We start from the raw sequence: 18,876 nt of genomic DNA on the forward strand, positions 1-18,876 counted from the left end.
CACCGGGGTCCCTTAGCGGGAGGGGGCAGGCGCCAAGGAGGGGCAGAGGCCGGAGCGGGGCTGGCCGGCTGCTCTCCGCGGCTGCCCCGACGGGGCGGGCTGCCCCTTCCCCTCGGACGGAGGCGGCTTCCCCCTCGCTCCTGCCCGGTTCCCGGGGCTCACCTTCCGCCCCGGTCCTCCTCGCAGCTGGGCCGCGACACGTGTCTGGCGTTCACACGCTGCCCCCGTCCCCGCCAGGCGGCCTGCCGCGCTTCCTCCCGCTCCTCTTCTTCCGCCCCCGCGGCGCCTCCCTCCGGACTCCATTTCCCAAGGTGCCCCTTCCCGCGCGGGGCATGCCGGGCGCCGCAGTCCGCCCAGACTCGCCTTCCCGGCGTGCCCCGGGGCCCGGCGGGCGCTGACGTCTCGGGCGGCCATTGGCGGAGCGTCGCGGCGTCGCGGGGCGGGGCCTGGGGTGCACGCGGCGGTGGCGGCGGCAGCTGCTCTGTTGCGACAGGAGGGAAAGCGCGGCGGGGAGAGCGAGAAGCGAGAAGCGAGCGAGAGGCCGGCGGAGCGGAGCCCGGAAGGAGGAGCAGCGAGGCCGGGCCGGGCCTCCTCCCGCGATGCCGTCGGACCTGGCCAAGAAGAAGGCGGCCAAGAAGAAGGAGGCGGCCAAGGCCCGCCAGAGGCCCCGGAGAGGCCCCGAGGAGAACGGCGAGGACGCCGGCGGGGAGCCCGAGGCCGCCCGGGGGGGGCGCCAGGCCAACGGGGCCGACGCCGAGCCAGGTGGGCCGCCCGGGGGGGGGAGGGGGCTCCGCGGCGCCTCCTCGCCAACAAGGCGCCAGTCCTCAGCGAGGAGCCGCGGGGAGGTGGCTGCCGCCCTCTTCCGCCTCCCCCCCCGCCAGTCCCTTTCCTGGGCCAGGAAGAGCCGCTCCTTCCTCTCGCATGGGGGGCAGGGGCCCCCCATCGGGGTGATTCTGCGCCTCTCTCAAGCAAGGCTCCAGTCCTCAGTGAGGAGCCGCCCTCTCCCGCCTTTCCCCGGGCCGGGCGAGGATCCCGGAAGGGCCGCTCCTCCCTCTCCCCCCTTCTCTGGCACGTGGGCCGGCCTATGGGGCACGAGGCTGCCCGGGTCCCCCACCGGGATGATTCATCGCCTTCTCTAAAGCCTTCTCAGTCAGGAGCCAGGGGGGTTGTTGCCCTCTTTGGGCTTGTCCCTCTCCGAGTCCTTTTCCTGGGTGGGGTGACCCCCCCTTTGTGCAGAAGCCAGCCTTTCTCCACCTGTGGGTCCCCAGATGTTGTTGGACTACAACTCCCTTCACCCCTAGCTAGCAAGGCCAGAGCTCAGGGATGATGGGAGTTGTAGTCCAACAAAATCTGGGGACCCACAGGTGGAGAACCGCTGCATGTCATTCCAGAAGGCAGCTTTCCTTATCTCTCTCCTTGTGAAAGGAAGGGGCTTGGCGGGGGGGGGGGCACCCAGTTCTCTCTTCCCTCCCCCAAGCCAACGCCACCCCCCTGAGAGGATCCCTCGGTTCTCATGGTTGCTGTGGTTCCCCCTCCAGATGTGGACACCATCTCCAAGGCCATTGAGGAGTTTGAGCTGAAGAAGGCGGCCGCCCGCGCCGTGACGGGGGTCCTCGCCTCGCACCCCAACAGCACCGACGTTCACATCATCAACCTCTCCCTCACCTTCCATGGACAGGAGCTGCTGAGCGACACCAAGTTGGAGCTCAACTCAGGGCGGCGCTATGGCCTCATTGGCCTGAATGGCACCGGTGAGGCCAAGGGCGGGGCGGCAGGGCAGGGCGGAAGGAGCATGGCTAACATGGGGGTAGGGTAGGCAAGAGGGTCAGTTGTGATAGCTTCAGCACTGGGGGTTGGACTAGGTGGCCCTTGGGGGACCCTTCCAGCTCTGCAAGGGGGCCAGAGCACAAATCCCCCCCAGGTGGATGGGTGCCGGGATGGAGGGGTGGGAGACGGTGGAGCTTACTGTGAAGCCTGGCATTGCAGGGGCCAGACTCAGCCTTCCAGCCCTTTGCCAAGGTGGCACCGATGCCAGTGGAGCTCTGGGAGGTTTTTTGGGGCCCCCACTGGTCCATTTGCCCTTCTGCCAAGGAGGTGCCTTGGAAAAACCAAGGCGCTGACAGCCTGCCAAAGGGGAAACGGGCACCTCTCCCTCAGAGGCTGTTGGGGTGCCGTGGGAGCTCAGTTGTTGGGCACTGCCTGGCCTCTTCTTGGCAGAAGATCAGCCTCCTTGGCCAGCGTCCGAGGAGCAGCTCAATGGCCCTGGATCCGTCTCCTGGGGACTATTTTCACCGCCTGCGGTGTGGAGTCTGTTGGGCAGCAGCTCCCGTCAGCCCCATGTCCAACCAGGCAAGAGCATTTCTGCGTGATGCTGTCATCTCTCTTGGGTGCCACCTCAGACTGATCTTGTCAGGCAGTTTGCAAAGATGGAAGTTTGGTGCCCACGTAGAAGTTCTGTGTTTTTGCTGGTAGCTGCCCTATCTTTTCTGTCAGAAAATCCTGGGTTTCATTGACTCAGTCGTTTGGGGGCCTTGCTGCCCAGAGCCCCCTCCCTCCCACCACCTTTTTTTTTTTTTTTTTTTTTTGCTTTCCAAGGAGCACAGCTGGCCATTGGGGCCAGAGAGACAACATCAGCCCTGATCATCCACTCGCCATTTCTATTTCTGTTTCTCATCTGATTCCTGTATTGCGGGGGGGGGGGGATCAATTTAGATGAGCCTTGGGGTTCCTTTCCAACTTTACAGTTCTGTGGTTCTTTGGTACTGCTTTTGCGTCTGATAGTTTTCATATGTGAGGTCAGTCAGGCATTTATGTGGGCCAATACCAAAAACTTCCTTCCCCCAACTTTTAAAAAGTTGCTTTTAAAAAATACTATACCTGCATTGTTGTCTTCCAAGACTATTATACATGTAGGTCTTGAGTCTTGTACACAGTCGTCCGCATGGCATTTAAATAAACTCGTGGCGTCATGTGTCCTGGGGCTGCCTTTCTTTTTGGGGGGTTCCCCGGCTATGTGGCAGCCCTTTCCCCATCAGGCCCCTCTCCTGCGGGGGCCGCAAACTCCAGGTATAGAGGGGAACCTGAGGGACACCTCCCAGTTTTGAGCACTGCAGCACCACAGAGGCGGGTTTTACAGGAATCTCTGGGGCCGGAGGGTCAGTTCACCAGGCATCTAGGAGTGGCCTTCCTTGTGGCTCCCTTGAGAGACGGCTGCATTGCTAGAGATGACCAGAGGGGTCTTGGAATCCTGGAAGGGACCCCGAGGGTCGCCCAACCCCCTATAAGGCAGGTATCGCAGCAAAAGCACCCCTGGGTCATTTCTCTAAGGTAGCCTATTTTAAACTTTTTGTGTGTTTACATGCCTATCGCACTTTTAAACTTAAAATCCATTGTTGTATATTGTTCTAAATGTTTGTTTTGCTATTGGGATTGTAGTTCCATTTGCGTTTGTCAAGCTGGTCTCTGACCGTAATAAATTTCATGTTCATGTTCACCCCTGACACTCCGACTCCTGATTGAAAAACTCTGGGGAAACAGATCCCCCCTTCCACTTCTGAGGGAGTCTGCCCCACCATTGAGTGGCTCTCACCCTTGGGAATGTCTCCCTGGGGTTCACTGGGGCCCTCTGCTTGCCTCCCTTGCCCAGGGAAGTCCATGCTGCTGTCGGCCATCGGGAAGCGGGAGGTGCCCATCCCCGAGCACATCGACATCTACCACTTGACCCGCGAGATGCCCCCCAGCGAGAAGACGCCCCTGCAGTGCGTGATGGAGGTGGACACGGAAAGAGCCATGCTGGAGAGGGAAGCAGAGCGGCTGGCGCACGAGGACGGTAACGGCTCTTAAATTGGTCCAGCGCCCTAAAACCGCAGGCCTCCCAGTGGAGCAAATCGGGGGGGGGGGGAGCGGACACACATCTCCCACTGCAGCAGCAGCAGCAGCGCAGGGGCCCAGAGCCAGGTGGGCTCACCTGCTTTCTCTCCCCCCCCCCCAGCTGAGTGTGAGAAACTGATGGAGCTGTACGAGCGTTTGGAGGAGCTGGACGCTGACAAGGCGGAGATGCGGGCGTCGCGGATCCTGCACGGCCTGGGCTTCACCCCCCTCATGCAGAGGAAGAAGCTGAAGGACTTCAGCGGCGGCTGGCGGATGCGGGTGGCCCTGGCCAGGTGGGTGCTGGGCGGGCAGGATGGGCTCCTCTGGGGCTGGGCAGGCTCCCTCACACCGGCCTCCCCTTCTCTCCCCCCCCCCCTCGCAGGGCGCTCTTCATCCGGCCCTTCATGCTGCTGCTGGACGAGCCCACCAACCACCTGGACCTGGACGCCTGCGTCTGGCTGGAGGAGGAGCTGAAGACGTGAGTGCCGGCCCCTCGCACCCCACCCCCTGCCCCATTGAGCTCGGCTTTCCCTTCCAACTCCCCTTTCCGAGGACCCTTCTGGGTCCCACCTACTCCAGCGTCCTCTTCCAAATGCCCGTGGGAAAGGAGGGGTCGAGATAGACTGCCTCTGGACCTGGAGGTTCCATAAGGAGAGCCTGGCTGCTGGATTAGGCCAGTGACCCACCAGAAGCCCCCACGTGGGACTTGAGCCCCAGAGCAACGCTCTCCTCCTGCTATTAGAAGCTAGCATCCTGGCTAGCAGACTTCCATAGCCTTCTCCTGCTCCATGAATTGGTCTAATCTTCTTTTAAAGCCATCCAGGTTGGTGGCCGCCTGCAGGAGAGAGTTCCACAGAATAATAATAATAATAATAATAATATCTTTATTGTCATTGCCCCCTCTCGGGGACAACGAAATTACTTGGCTGCTCCATCCACCCAGGTGGGACACTCCACACAAAATCAAAACAACTATAAAAACACTAATTAAAACAATACAGTATAATACAGCAAGGAAGATTAGATGACTTTCAAAGTCCAGGCTTCCCATTCAGGGCCGAGATCGCTCTGGAGAAGAAGCTGTTCTTAAGACGGCTTGTTCTTGTCTTCATCGTCCTGTATCTCCGTCCCGACGGCAGGAGCTCGAAGAGACAGTGACCAGGATGCGATGGATCTTTTACTATGTCCAGTGCCTTCCTATGGCACCTTGTGGCATAAATCTGCTCTAAGGTGGAGAGTGGGCAGCCAACAATGCTCTCTGCTGCCTTAACAACCCTGCACAACCCCAACCTGTCCCGGGTAGTACAGCTTCCATACCACACACATAAGCCAGTTGGTTTTATCTGTCGTGGATATTCCAAGGTTCAGCTCCATGGAATGTCCGTTGGTTGAAGAGTTATGAGAGAGGGAATATTAATAGTAATAGTAGTAATACTACTACTACTGCTAATAATATTTTTATTATCTATACCCCACCCATCTGACTGGGTTTCCCCAGCTACTCTGGGCAGCTTACGGCATATCTGAAAACAACAAACATTAAAAGCCTCCTGATACAGGAGGGCTACCTTCAGGTGTCTTCTAAAAGTCAGTTGTTTATTTCCTTGACATCTGGTGGGAGGGCGTTCCACAGGGCGGGTGCCACCACCGAGAAGGCCGTCTGCCTGGTTCCCTGTAACTTGGCTTCTCGCAGCGAGTGAACCACCAGAAGGCCCTCGGAGCTGGACCTCAGTGTCTGGGCTGAATGATGGGGACGGAGACGCTCCTTCAGGTCTACTGGGCCATGGCCGCTTAGGGCTTTCAAGGTCAGCACCAAAACTTTGAATTGTGGTTGGAAGTGTATTTTCAGGACCAGTGTTAGGTTGTCTCGGTGGCTACTCCAGTCACCAGTCTGGCTGCCGCATTCTGGATTAGTTGTAGTTTCCAGGTCACCTTCAAAGGTAGCCCCATGTAGAGTGCATTGCAGTAGTCCTTGTGGGAGATAACTAGAGCATGCACCACTCTGGCGAGACACAGTCCGTGGGCAGGTAGGGCCTCATCCTGCATACCAGATGGAGCTGATAAACAGCTGCCCTGGACGCAGAATGGACCTGCACCTCCATGGACAGCTGTGAGTCCAGCATGACTCCCAGGCTGCACGCATCTTTTCTCACACTTCTGGCTCTGCTTCCGCAGGTTCAAGCGCATCCTGGTGCTCATCTCCCATTCTCAGGACTTCCTGAACGGCGTCTGCACCAACATCATCCACATGCACAACCGCAAGCTCAAGTATTACACGGTGAGCAGGAATCGGGGCCAGGCGCTGGGCAGTGAGGCTTGCTGCCGCCTCCTGAGAGAGACTGGCCCTGCTTCCAGAATCAAGGGTCGTGGGTCCTCTTTTGTGTGCCTGCCCCCTGGCTGTGGTGGCTGGGCCTGGAGGGTTGCAGGATGAGCCCCAGGCCAACGGGGTATCCCTCTCTCCTCCTCCAGGGTAACTACGACCAGTATGTGAAGACCCGCCTGGAGCTGGAGGAGAACCAAATGAAGCGCTTCCACTGGGAGCAGGATCAGATTGCCCACATGAAGGTAGCCATCCCAAAGGGACTCCTGAAGGCCACCTCCACGGGGGCTCTGCCCTGCCCTCTGCAGGGGGAGACAGTTGCTGGGCATCACAGGAGAGGGGAGAGTTTATTTGCATTTACCTATTTACTGAATTCGTATGCTGCTCTTCAGCTGAACATCCCAGGGCGATTCACAACAGAAAAATACAAAATGAGAGTATAATATACAGTATAAAACGAGCATATTTTAAAAGCCATTGAATGTTAATTTCTCTTGTGCTCCCCTTCCCCCCCAAAAAAATCTGGGGTGCTGTTGCTGGTTGGTGCTGAGCTATATGGAGCCAGGGGTGTTGTTGTCCGGGGGTGGGGGACAGGATCTGGCCAACCCCACCATGATGGGCATTTTGGCAGGTGGGTCCCTCTGACTCTAGAATTCTTGGTGGCCTGGCTTCAAAGGAGACCTCGTCTGAGTCTTCTGTCCAAATTTATTCCCCTCCTTTCCCCGCTCCCTGTGCCCTCGCCTCTGTGCCCACCGCTGACCTCTGAATCGTTGCAGAACTACATCGCCCGCTTTGGTCACGGCAGCGCCAAGCTGGCTCGCCAGGCGCAGAGCAAAGAGAAGACCCTCCAGAAGATGATGGCCTCAGGGCTGACCGAACGGGTGGTCAACGACAAGGTGAGGTGGGGAGATGGTCAGCCTGTGCCCCCACAAGTGGGGGCTGAAGGGGCTGAGCCGGGGGGCAGGGGCAACTCAGCAGGCTTTCCTGGGGCTCTTGTACAGGGATGGGGGGGTGGCTAGAAGACCAGGACTTCGGTTCCTGTAATCAGTGCCGCGGGTTGGTCTGGATGACCCTTGGGTCCCTTCCAACTCTCCACTTCTGTGGTTCTCTGACCAGCTACCCAGGACCCCCCTGGGCGGGTCTCCTTCCTTCCCAGGCGCTAGCCGGCCTGGGAGGGGAGAAGGGGGCAGCGGCTCCTGGCCTGGGGTGCTGCAGGGAGGAGAAACCAAGGTTGCTGTGCTCGCTTCAGCAGCGCATATACTAAAATTGGAACAACACAGAGAAGATTAGCATGGCCCCTGAAATATTTTTTAAAATATTTGTTAAAAAAAACCTGAAGCATTTTTGTTAGGGATAGTAGGGAAAGACCTGCCAAAGAAAAACATTTTAATGTACGCAACAATGGCGGCGAGAGTCTTAATAGCACAAGGATGGAAAACTAAAGAAGTATGGTAAGAGAAATTGATGGACTATGCAGAACTGGCAAAATTGACACATAAACTACGGGACAAGGATAACTAGATGAATGGGAACCTTTTACAAAGTACTTAAAGATGCAACAAAGTGAATTGGACTCCTTGGCAGGTTTTGAATAAACACTCACAAACTTTTTATTGATAACAACCAGTTAGACAAATTAAGGAAACCAGGGATTGGAACTGAGGGAAGCCAGGGAAGGGGGGTGTTTTATGGGGGGGGGGAATGGGGAATTAAGGATCATATGTTTTAAGATTATATGTTTTGTTTAAATTCCTAATAAAAATGTAATAAAAAAATGGAGAAGCCCAGGTTGCTGACCTTTCCCTCTTCTTCTTCCCCAGACCCTCTCCTTCTACTTCCCCTCGTGCGGGAAGATCCCGCCTCCTGTCATCATGGTTCAGAACGTCAGCTTCAGATACAGCCAGGATGGGGTGAGTGGAGGGGCTGTCAATATCGGAATTTCATTCACTCTTAATTCGTACGCCGCCTATCTGTACTGCGACACACAAGGCGGCTCACAAGCTGAAGAAGCAGCAGAATGTATGACTGAGAGAGAAGGCCAGGGAGAGGCCGCAGGATAGAGGCTTATAAAATTATTCCTGGCGTGGAGGAAAGGGGAGAGGAGAAAGCTTTCCTCCCTCTCTCCTAACACGGAGACGTCCGATGAAGCCGAACGTGGGAAGACGGAAGGGAAATGGAAGGAAGTCTTTCCTGCGGCAGAGGGTTCAACTGTGGAACTCCTTTCCGCAGGAGCCAAACCATGTGACTTCAAAAGGGGATTAGGCAAAGTCGTGTAGAAGAATTTGTGATTCCTAGCCAGGATGCTAGGCCCCCGCAGTCGGAGGCAGTAGGTGCTTCTGAATCCCAGTTGCTGGAAACCAGAGGACCGGAGAGCTGCTCTCGCCCTCGGATCCTCCTTCTGGGTTCCCCAAAGAGTTAACTGGTTGGCCACTGTGGGAAGAGGACTAGATGGGGCATAGGCCTGGTCCACCAGGCTCTTATTCTTGTCATGCTGCTAAGGAATCGGGGGCAGTTGGCAAGCCCCCAGCCGGCTCCAGCTCAGCGGCCGACGTGCCGGTCGAACTCCAGTCCTTGGTGCAGCATGAAACAGCGACCCACAACTTCAGAAGCCTTCAGAATCTGGAGCACGCTCTAATCAGCCAGAGTAAACACTACGCCACGGAAGTGGCAGGAGACGGCTGCGAAGAGCATATTTTGTTGTTGTTTAGTCGTTTAGTTGTGTCCGACTCTTCGTGACCCCCTGGACCAGAGCACGCCAGGCACTCCTGTCTTCCACTGCCTCCCTCATGCTGGTAGCTTCAAGAACATCATCCAACCATCTCATTCTCTGTCGTCCCCTTCTCCTTGTGCCCTCCATCTTTCCCAACATCAGGGTCTTTTCCAGGGAGTCTTCTCTTCTCATGAGGTGGCCAAAGTCTTGGAGCCTCAGCTTCAGGATCTGTCCTTCCAGTGAGCACTCAGGGCTGATTTCCTTCAGAATGGAGAGGTTTGATCTTCTTGCAGTCCATGGGACTCTCCAGAGTCTCCTCCAGCACCATAATTCAAAAGCATCCATTCTTCGGCGATCAGCCTTCTTTATGGTCCAGCTCTCACTTCCATACATCACTACTGGGAAAACCATGGCTTTTACTATACGGACCTTTGTTGGCAAGGTGATGTCTCTGCTTTTTAAGATGTTGTCTAGGTTTGCCATCGCCTTTCTCCCAAGGAGCAGGCGTCTTTTAATTTCGTGACTGCTGTCACCATCTGCACTGATCATGGAGCCCAAGAAAGTAAAATCTCTCACTGCCTCCATTTCTTCCCCTTCTATTTGCCAGGAGGTGATGGGACCAGTGGCCATGATCTTCGTTTTTTTGATGTTGAGCTTCAGACCATATTTTGCGCTCTCCTCTTTCACCCTCATTAAAAGGTTCTTTAATTCCTCTTCACTTTCTGCCATCAAGGTTGTGTCATCTGCATATCTGAGGTTGTTGATATTTCTTCCGGCAATCTTAATTCCGGCTTGGGATTCATCCAGCCCAGCCTTTCGCATGATGAATTCTGCATATAAGTTAAATAAGCAGGGAGACAATATACAGCCTTGCCGTACTCCTTTCCCAATTTGGAACCAATCAGTTGTTCCATATCCAGTTCTAACTGTAGCTTCTTGTCCCACATAGAGATTTCTCAGGAGACAGATGAGGTGATCAGGCACTCCCATTTCTTTAAGAACTTGCCATAATTTGCCGTGGTCGACACAGACAAAGGCTTTTGCATAGTCAATGAAGCAGAAGTAGATGTCTTTCTGGAACTCTCTAGCTTTCTCCATAATCCAGCGCATGTTTGCAATTTGGTCTCTGGTTCCTCTGCCTCTTCTAAATCCAGCTTGCACTTCTGGGAGTTCTCGGTCCACATACTGCTTGAGCCTTCCTTGTAGAATTTTAAGCATAACCTTGCTAGCATGTGAAATGAGTGAAATTGTGCGGTAGTTGGAGCATTCTTTGGCACTGCCTTTCTTTGGGATTGGGATGTAGACTGATCTTCTCCAATCCTCTGGCCACTGCTGAGTTTTCCAAACTTGCTGGCATATTGAGTGTAGCACCTTAACAGCATCATCTTTTAAAATTTTAAACAGTTCAGCTGGAATACCATCACTTCCACTGGCCTTGTTATTTGCAGTGCTTTCTAAGGCCCATTTGACTTCACTCTCCAGGATGTCTGCCTCAAGGTCAGCAACCACACTACCTGGGGTGTACGAGACATCCATATCTTTCTGGTATAATTCCTCTGTGTATTCTTGCCACCTCTTCTTGATGTCTTCTGCTTCAGTTAGGTCTTTACCACTTTTGTCCTTTATTATGGTAATCTTTGTACGAAATGTTCCTTTCATATTTCCGATTTTCTTGAACAGATCTCTGGTTCTTCCCATTCTGTTGTTTTCCTCTATTTCTTTGCATTGCTCGTTTAAGAAGGTCTTCTTGTCTCTCCTTGCTATTCTTTGGAAATCTGCATTCAATTTCTTGTATCTTTCATTATCTCCCTCGCATTTTGCTTGCCTTCTCTCCCCCGCTATTTGTAAGGCCTCGTTGGACAGCCACTTTGCTTTCTTGCATTTCTTTTTCATTGGGATGGTTTTAGTTGCTGCCTCCTGTATAATGTTGCGAGCCTCCACCCATAGTTCTTCAGGCACTCTGTCCAGCAAATCTAAATCCTTAAACCTGTTCCTCACTTCCACTGTGTATTCATAAGGGATTTGGTTTAGATTGTATCTTACCTGTCCAGTGGTTTTTCCTACTTTCTTCAGTTTAAGCTTGAATTTTGCTATAAGAAGCTGATGATCTGAGCCACAGTCAGCTCCAGGTCTTGTTTTTGCTGACTGTATAGAGCTTCTCCATCTTTGGCTGCAGAGAATATAATCAATCTGATTTTGATGCTGCCCATCTGGTGATGTCCATGTGTAGAGTCGTCTCTTGTGTTGTTGGAAAAGCGTGTTTGTGATGACCAGCTTGTTCTCTTGACAGAACTCTATTAGCCTTTGCCCTGCTTCGTTTTGATCTCCAAGGCCAAACTTGCCAGTTGTTCCTTTTATCTCTTGATTCCCTACTTTAGCATTCCAATCCCCTATAATGAGCAGAACATCCTTCTTTGGTGTCACTTCTATAAGGTCTTGTAAGTCTTCATAGAATTGGTCAATTTCAGTTTCTTCAGCACCAGTAGTTGGTGCATAAACTTGGATTACTGTGATGTTAAAAGGTCTGCCTTGGATTCGTATCGAGATCATTCTATCATTTTTGAGACTGCATCCCAGTACAGCTTTCGCCACTCTTTTGTTGACTATGAGGGCCACTCCATTTCTTTTACGGGTTTCTTGCCCACAGTAGTAGATATGATAGTCATCCGAACTGAATTCGCCCATTCCCGTCCATTTTAGCTCACTGATGCCCAGGATGTCAATATTTATTCTTGCCATCTCATTTTTGACCACATCCAACTTACCCAGGTTCATGGTTCTTACATTCCAGGTTCCTATGCAATATTTTTCTTTACAGCATTGGACTTTCCTTTCGCTTCCATGCATATCCGCAACTGAGCGTCCTTTCGGCTTTGGCCCAGCCGCTTCATCAGCTCTGGATCTACTTGTACTTGTCCTCCGCTCTTCCCCAGTAGCATGTAGGACACCTTCCGACCTGAGGGGCTCATCTTCCAGCGTCATAACTTTTATATGCCTGTTGTCTTTGTCCATGGAGTTTTCTTGGCAGGGATACTGGAGTGGCTTGCCGGTTCCTACTCCAGGTGGATCACGTTTGGTCAAAACTCTCTACTATGACCTGTTCATCTTGGGTGCCCTGCTCGGCATAGTTCATAGCTTCTCTGAGTTCTTCAAGCCCCTTCGCCACGGCAAGGCAGTGATCCATGAAGGGGAGAGCATATTTACAGGCAGTGTAATCAGCGTAAGGTAAAGACACCCCTGCCCGTACGGGCCAGTCGTGTACGACTCTGGGGTTGTGCGCCCATCTCGCTTAAGAGGCCGGGGGCCAGCGCTGTCCGAAGACACTTCCGGGTCACATGGCCAGCGTGACAAGCTGCATCTGGCGAGCCACCGCAGCACACGGAAATGCAGTTTACCTTCCCGCTAGTAAGCGGTCCCTATTTATCTACTTGCACCCGGGGGTGCTTTCGAACTGCCAGGTTGGCAGGCGCTGGGACCGAGCAACGGGAGTGCACCCCGCCGCGGGGATTCGAACCACCGACCTGACGATCGGCAAGTCCTAGGCACTGAGGTTTAACCCACAGTGCCACCCCCGTCCCACGTAATCAGCGTACATCAGGACAAAAGGAAAAACATGTCTTCTCCCTTCCGTGTCCAAGCAAGCAGCATAAGCAAAAGCTATGCACACAAACGGAAGTTCCCAGCAAGCTGTGCTGGAGTGTAAACAGACATGTGACACACAGCAATTCCACACGTCTGTTAAGGTGGAACGGAATATCGTAACACTTATGTTATCAAGTATCTTCTAACAGTCCAATCCAGGGCAAAAAAACACACACAAAAATCTGACTTTGAAATAAGCAGCTGATACCAAGTATTATTCAGTAATACATTACAATATAATAGCGCACAATAAGATTAACTCTCAGAATATCAGTAAACAATAATTAAACTGAAATCCACACTCAATGAATCATTACTATGCTATAACTGTTCAGAAAAAAATTAATAACAGCAAGCCGCAGTATATTTAAAATATGCAAGATGATTGAACTGAGCAGACAAGTCATATAACTTCAAACGTTAGAAATAAAGTTAGGAAACTTACTTATCTGCCTCCCTCTCTGTCTGTCCCCTTCAGCCCTGGATCTACAACAATCTGGAGTTTGGCATCGACCTGGACACTCGCGTGGCCCTTGTGGGGCCCAACGGGGCTGGGAAAAGCACGCTGCTCAAGCTCCTCACAGGGGAGGTGAGGACCTGGCGCCCGTGGCTTGCTTTTGGCGGGGGGGGGGGGCGGTTAGAAATGGCCTTTTTTCCTCTGCTGGAGTCTCTGACCGGCTTGTCCTTTCCCTCCAGCTGCTGCCCAGCGACGGCATGATCCGCAAACACTCTCACGTCAAGATCGGCAGATACCACCAGGTGCTGTTTATTTGGGGGGTTTCTGGCTCCTTCCCAGGGCACTGCTAAGGACCTGGGAGGGTGGGGGGTACTGCTAGTTCCCTGTGGGTGCAGAGAGCCAGTGAGGCCTAGTGGCTACAGCAGTGGGACTAGGGCCTGGGTTTGAATCTCCACCCGGCGTGAAGGCTTTTGCTGGGTGTGACCTTGGGGGCCAGTCCCTGCCTCTCGGCCTAGCCTACCTCAGAGGGATGTTGTGGGGGGCAAAATGGGGAGCGGCAGTGTGGCCTCCTCCCCTCACATCCTCCCTCTCCTCTCCCCACCCCTCGGCCTCCTCAGCACTTGCAAGAGCAGCTGGATCTGGACCTCTCCCCGCTGGAGTACATGATGAAGTGCTACCCAGAGATCAAGGAGAAGGAGGAGATGAGGAAGATCATCGGGCGCTATGGGCTGACGGGGAAGCAGCAGGTGGGTCTGGCCTGGGGGGAAGAAGGAAGGAGCCCCAGGCCTGTGGTGGCTGCTGTGGGGCGGGGGGGGGGAGCAGAGTCTGAGGGGCAGCCCCTGGCAGGACACAGAAGACCAGGGGGCAGCCCTGGGGAATCCGAGGCAGGCAGGATGAGATCATAGAACAGCAGGGTCCAAACGCAGGAATCTCAGGTAAAGCGTCCCTGACAGATGGCCACCCAACCTCTGCTTAAAAGCCTCCGAGGAAACAGCTATTGCTGTCAAGACGTTCTTCCTAATGTTGAGAACCTGAAACTGCCCCAGAGTCCTGGGTCCAGTTCTGAGCCTTTCAAGTGAAGGCGCCTTTCGGGGCTGGCATTTAGGGGGTTTCTGTGTGCAAAGTGGGTCTCTCCCCCCCCCATGAGCTGGGGACCCTCCTTCTGCTTAGACCAGCGCAGGAACATTGCTCTTGAGCTCAGACCTCGCTTGCGGGTTTCCCCTTCGAGCCCCCGGGTGGCCCCTATGAGAACAGGCTCCTGGGCTGGACGGGCCCCTTTGGCTCTTTCTCTTCTGACACGGTTGTGCCCGGCAGGTGAGCCCCATCCGGAACCTGTCGGATGGGCAGAAGTGCCGCGTCTGCTTTGCTTGGCTGGCCTGGCAGAACCCCCACATGCTCTTCCTGGATGAGCCCACCAACCACCTGGACATCGAGACCATCGACGCTCTGGCAGACGCCATCAACGACTTCGAGGGAGGCATGATGCTGGTCAGCCACGACTTCCGGCTCATCCAGCAGGTCAGTGGAGGGGGCAGCCCCAGACCCACCACTGGGGACCTCTGCTTCACCTGCGCCAAAGGCTGCCTCTTGCCACGCTGGGGGTGGGGGGTGGGAAGAGCCCTCCCCTCCTGCAAGGAGGATGAAGCAACCCACGAGTTCTGGTGCTGGGTGAGGAAGGTTCCATAGTGAAGGAGTTACCCCCTCCAGATGTTGCCGGACTCTCCCATCAATCAGCCTTGACTGATGGGGGCAGGAAGTTCAGCAACATCTGGAGTTGTGCCAGAGGGCCTTCTCGGTGGTGGCGCCTGCCCTGTGGAATGCCCTCCCATCAGATGTCAAGGAAATAAACAACTACAGTCATACCTGGGGATAAATGTGCTTCAAGTTAAGTATTTTTGGGTTGCGCTCCACGGCAAACTGGAAGTAACGGAGCGCATTACTTCTGGGTTTTGCCATGCATGCATGCGCAGATGGTCAAAATGATGTCATGTGCGGAAGCGGCGAAACGTAACCTGCGCATGTTAAGACGCGGGTTGTGTTCGCTTCAGGATGCGAACAGGGCTCTGGAACGGATCCCATTCGCATCCCGGGTACCGCTGTATCTGACTTATAGAAGACATCTGAAGGCAGCCCGCTTTAGTGAAGTTTTTAATGTCTGATGTTTTATTGTGTTTTTAATATCCTGTTGGGAGCCGCCCAGAGTGGCTGGGGAAACCCAGCCAGATGGGTGCGGTACTATTATTATTATTGTTGTTGTTGTTATAACAACAACAACTATAATTACTATTCCCCAAATAACAATCACACGCCCATCATTTGGTGAAGAAGTAAAAGGAGTATTTACTTACGTAACTTAGGTCTTGAAGTAGCAATGACAGTAGCAGAATGAAGACAGTTTTATAACTGCTATCTAAGTTATGAAGTACAAAATGCAAGTTCCAAACGGTGTCTGAGTTGCAGAGTGTGTGCTCGACTTGGAGGCATGATGAAGGTGCCCAGGCAGGATGCTGTGTTACCGCTTCCAAGGCAGGCAAAGGAAGTGATCTCACAGAGGTCGCTCTAGCGGATTTTACAGGAAAGCTCTGTGACCCTCAGCCCCTCCACGTGCCCCTCTGGCAAAACACACATTGTTGCTTTGGACTCGGATGAGGTCCCGCACTTTCCCTGACGCAAGATGCCACCTGCTCTTCCTTCCAGGTGGCCCAAGAGATCTGGGTCTGCGAGAAGCGGACGATCGCCAAGTGGCCGGGCGACATCCTCTCCTACAAGGAGCACCTCAAGTCCAAGCTGGTGGGCGAGGAGCCGCCTCCGCAGATGGCAAAGAAGACTCACAGCGCCTGAGGGCCCTCTGCCGGCCCGGTGGGTCAGATGGGCTGCCTTCCCCCAGAGACTGGTGCCAGCCTCCAGCCCACCTGCTGCTCCTCCGCCTTGCCAGGGGGAAGGGACAGGCAGCAACAAATCTTCTCTTCAGTTCCTGAGCTCCTGCCGCCGCTGCTGCTGCTGCTTCTTCCTCTTGCACAACCACCACCTCTCCACTCTCCTTCCCTCTGCTCCCCCCAGCTGGACAACCCCTTCTCCTCCTCTTCTTCTTCCTCCTCCTCCTCCTCCTGCCTGCAGAGGGAACTTCTCCAGCCCTCTGCACCAAGCGGGAGGTGAGGGTCTTGGCTGACACCGCAGGGCTGACTCTCTGCTTTCATTTCCAGACTTCACTCCTTGGGCCTCCGTTTGTTTTTAGCAATTATTATTTATCGATGTAATTACCAGACCTGTTGGAGAACTTATCAGCCAGTAATAAAGAGGGAAAAGTGTTTCAATAGTTCTGCTTTCTTCTCGCGGAGGCGATAGGAGCGGGGGGTGGGCAGGAAAACTCTGTGTGCCTCGGCTCGTCTGGAAAATAATGTAAAAGCAAGAGTTGACGTCTCAGCTGGCTGTTGGGTTGGCTTGACCGTGGCCGTGCCATCCGCAGCCAGTGTGGTGTAGTGGTTAAGAGTGGTAGTCTCGTAATCTGGGAAACCGGGTTCGCATCTCTGCTCCTCCACCTGCAGCTGCTGGGTGACCTTGGGCCAGTCACACTTCTCTGAAGTCTCTCAGCCCCACTCACCCCACAGAGTGTTTGTTGTGGGGGAGGAAGGGAAAGGAGAATGTTAGCCGCTTTGAGACTCCTGAAGGGGAGTGAAAGGCGGGATATCAAATCCAAACTCTTCTTCTTCTTCTCATTCACATTTGGGTCTGCGGGGAGTGGCGAGTGCCTTCTCAAAAGTGACCAAGAGGGAGGCCAGGTGATACTGAAATGCCCAGCTGCACTGAGTGCTCCTCTTTGTGGCTCTGAGCATCCCTTGCCAGCCTCAACTCATGTGGAGCTGTACCCACTCTCCCACACTGCCCTACAAGCCTGTCTCCCTTCCCTGGCTTCTACAGGTGATGAGACACACAGAATGGATGCTGGGCCCACCAAAGCTACTGAGGAGTATGTCATCCCACTTTTTTTTGGGGGGGGGGCCCTCCCAAAAGATCAAAGCCACCGCCAGAATCTCTCCCACCCAACACGCATTCTATACTTCCTTTTCTGGAAGGGCTGTGTCACATGTTCCCTGAAGCAGAAAGCTGAAAGGGGCACAATCCCATCTTGGGTTTGGCTCTGGCCCCCAGGCAGCAGACTCACAGCTGGGTTGCCCCACAGCCCTCATGTCCCCCCCCCCCGCCTTACCAAGATCTCTCCCTGGTTGGCCCATAGGTGCCTGGAGCAAAGCGGGCAGTGAAGGCTTGTTTCCAGAGGGTCTTCCCTCCTGGGGGTGCCGGCAAGCTCTCCCCACCTTGGGAGATCCTCACTGGGCAAGGCAAAAGTCTGTCCACCCCCTGCAGCCCATGGCACAGTTGCCCACCCTCAATCACTTTATTTATTTATCAAAAATATATACTGCTTTGTCATTTAGAAAAAGTATCAAAAGTAGTGGTTTGCAGCAATAAAACTCTACAATAAAAGGCATTTAAAACGTCAAAAACATACACCATTCTGAGTGTATTCTTAGCTGGGGGAATAGAAAAGGTTTTCACCAGGCGTTTAATATTTGGCCCAGAATTTCCAGTGGCAGAGAGTTCCATAGGACTGGGCCGTGTCACTGAAGGCCCGGTTTCTCATTGTCATCAAGTGGGTCTTGCCAACGATGCTCCTGCAGGTGATCTCGGAGATATAAGGGTCCGGGTGGTCCCTGAGGCACCATGGCACTAAGTTGCTCAGGGCTTTGGAAATGAAGGCAAGCCCCTTGAACTCTCCAACCTGGATGGGGAGCAGATGGCTGCTCTCCTTTCCTCAGCTGCCCTCAGACCTCAGGCTGGATTAACCATTAAGCAAAATAAGCACTTGCTTAGGGTATCAAGGGAGCACCACATAAATTTCCCATTGCCCGATTTTTAGCATTGTCACAAATTGCTCAGCTGAGCATTGACAGGTGAAGTCTTCTAAAAATCCCTACAGAACAACTGCAACAAGGCAGGTGCCTTATTGTTACCAAGTAGAGAAATGTGTGGTGCAAGGTTCATTTTGGTCTTAAGTTCGTTTTTATTGAAAGATTTTCATGGATAACAAAGGTACATATAACGTTTTCAAATTATAGAGCCCTTTTTACAGGTCAGTTACAGCTCGAAAGCACGTCAAAGTGCAAGTAGATAAATAGGTACCGCTCCGGTGGGAAGGTAAACGGCGTTTCTGTGCGCTGCTCTGGTTCGCCAGAAGCGGCTCAGTCATGCTGGCCACATGACCCGGAGGCTGTATGCCGGCTTCCTCGGCCAGTAAAGCGAGATGAGCGCCACAACCCCAGAGTCGGCCACGACTAGATCTAACAGTCAGGGGTCCCTTTACCTTTACCTTTACATTTGGAGTGCAACTGCTGCCATAGGCATTGCAAGGTTGGGTGTAGAAAGAAGGGGGGAGAATATTTCATTCTTTTGCATAGTGTATGTGCAGTTGTGTGGTTTTTTTCAATAAAGTTTTATTTGGTTTTACAAGTTGATTCACACACACACACACACACACACAAATTCTTGCAAATATTAAAATTATAACAAGATTCTTCCAAATCTTAGGGCTTCCCTCCTCCCCTTCACGAGTTCTTTAAATACCTTTGTAAACTGCATATTATAAATTCATCCAAATTACAGTCCGCCGTTATATCAAAAGTCTTTGTGACATTGCAAGAGTTATTTAAAGCCTGCCAAAGAGTTCAAGTGTTTACAGTGGTCTTTTAGACACCGTCTGTATTTGTCCCATTCTCTATTGAAGTTTTCCCGGTCAGTCTTGCCATCTCTGCATAGTTTCATCTGCCAGGCCGCTTTTGTAGGTATCTTATCACCCTTCTGACTCTGGGCAGCCATCCTTGC

General features: G+C 53.3%; 1 protein-coding gene across 1 annotated transcript; it reads left to right on the plus strand.

The window, feature by feature from the left end:
* The first annotated feature begins 563 nt into the window (after positions 1–563).
* On the plus strand, positions 564–16,313 carry LOC308569944 (ATP-binding cassette sub-family F member 2). Its single transcript, XM_081164212.1, has 14 exons — positions 564–762; positions 1,539–1,751; positions 3,647–3,829; positions 3,992–4,163; positions 4,253–4,348; positions 6,046–6,148; positions 6,340–6,435; positions 6,967–7,086; positions 8,011–8,100; positions 13,021–13,131; positions 13,239–13,301; positions 13,617–13,745; positions 14,314–14,517; positions 15,697–16,313. Exons 1-14 carry the CDS (start codon positions 600–602, stop codon positions 15,838–15,840), a joined length of 1,887 nt encoding a protein of 628 aa, XP_081020338.1. The 5' UTR covers positions 564–599; the 3' UTR covers positions 15,841–16,313.
* The last annotated feature ends 2,563 nt before the right edge of the window (positions 16,314–18,876 follow it).

Source organism: Podarcis bocagei (genome assembly GCF_964188305.1).
Source record: "Podarcis bocagei genome assembly, chromosome: 12".
Lineage (NCBI taxonomy): Eukaryota > Metazoa > Chordata > Lepidosauria > Squamata > Lacertidae > Podarcis > Podarcis bocagei.

What these genes read in the sequence shown, in the direction of transcription:
- LOC308569944 (XM_081164212.1), top strand. Translation starts at nt 600, where the DNA reads ATGCCGTCGGACCTGGCCAAGAAGAAGGCGGCCAAGAAGAAGGAGGCG. An exon ending in ATGCGGGTGGCCCTGGCCAG is followed by an intron (nt 4,164 to 4,252) that starts GTGGGTGCTGGG and finishes CCCCCCTCGCAG; the next exon opens with GGCGCTCTTCATCCGGCCCT. An exon ending in AACGGGTGGTCAACGACAAG is followed by an intron (nt 7,087 to 8,010) that starts GTGAGGTGGGGA and finishes CTTCTTCCCCAG; the next exon opens with ACCCTCTCCTTCTACTTCCC.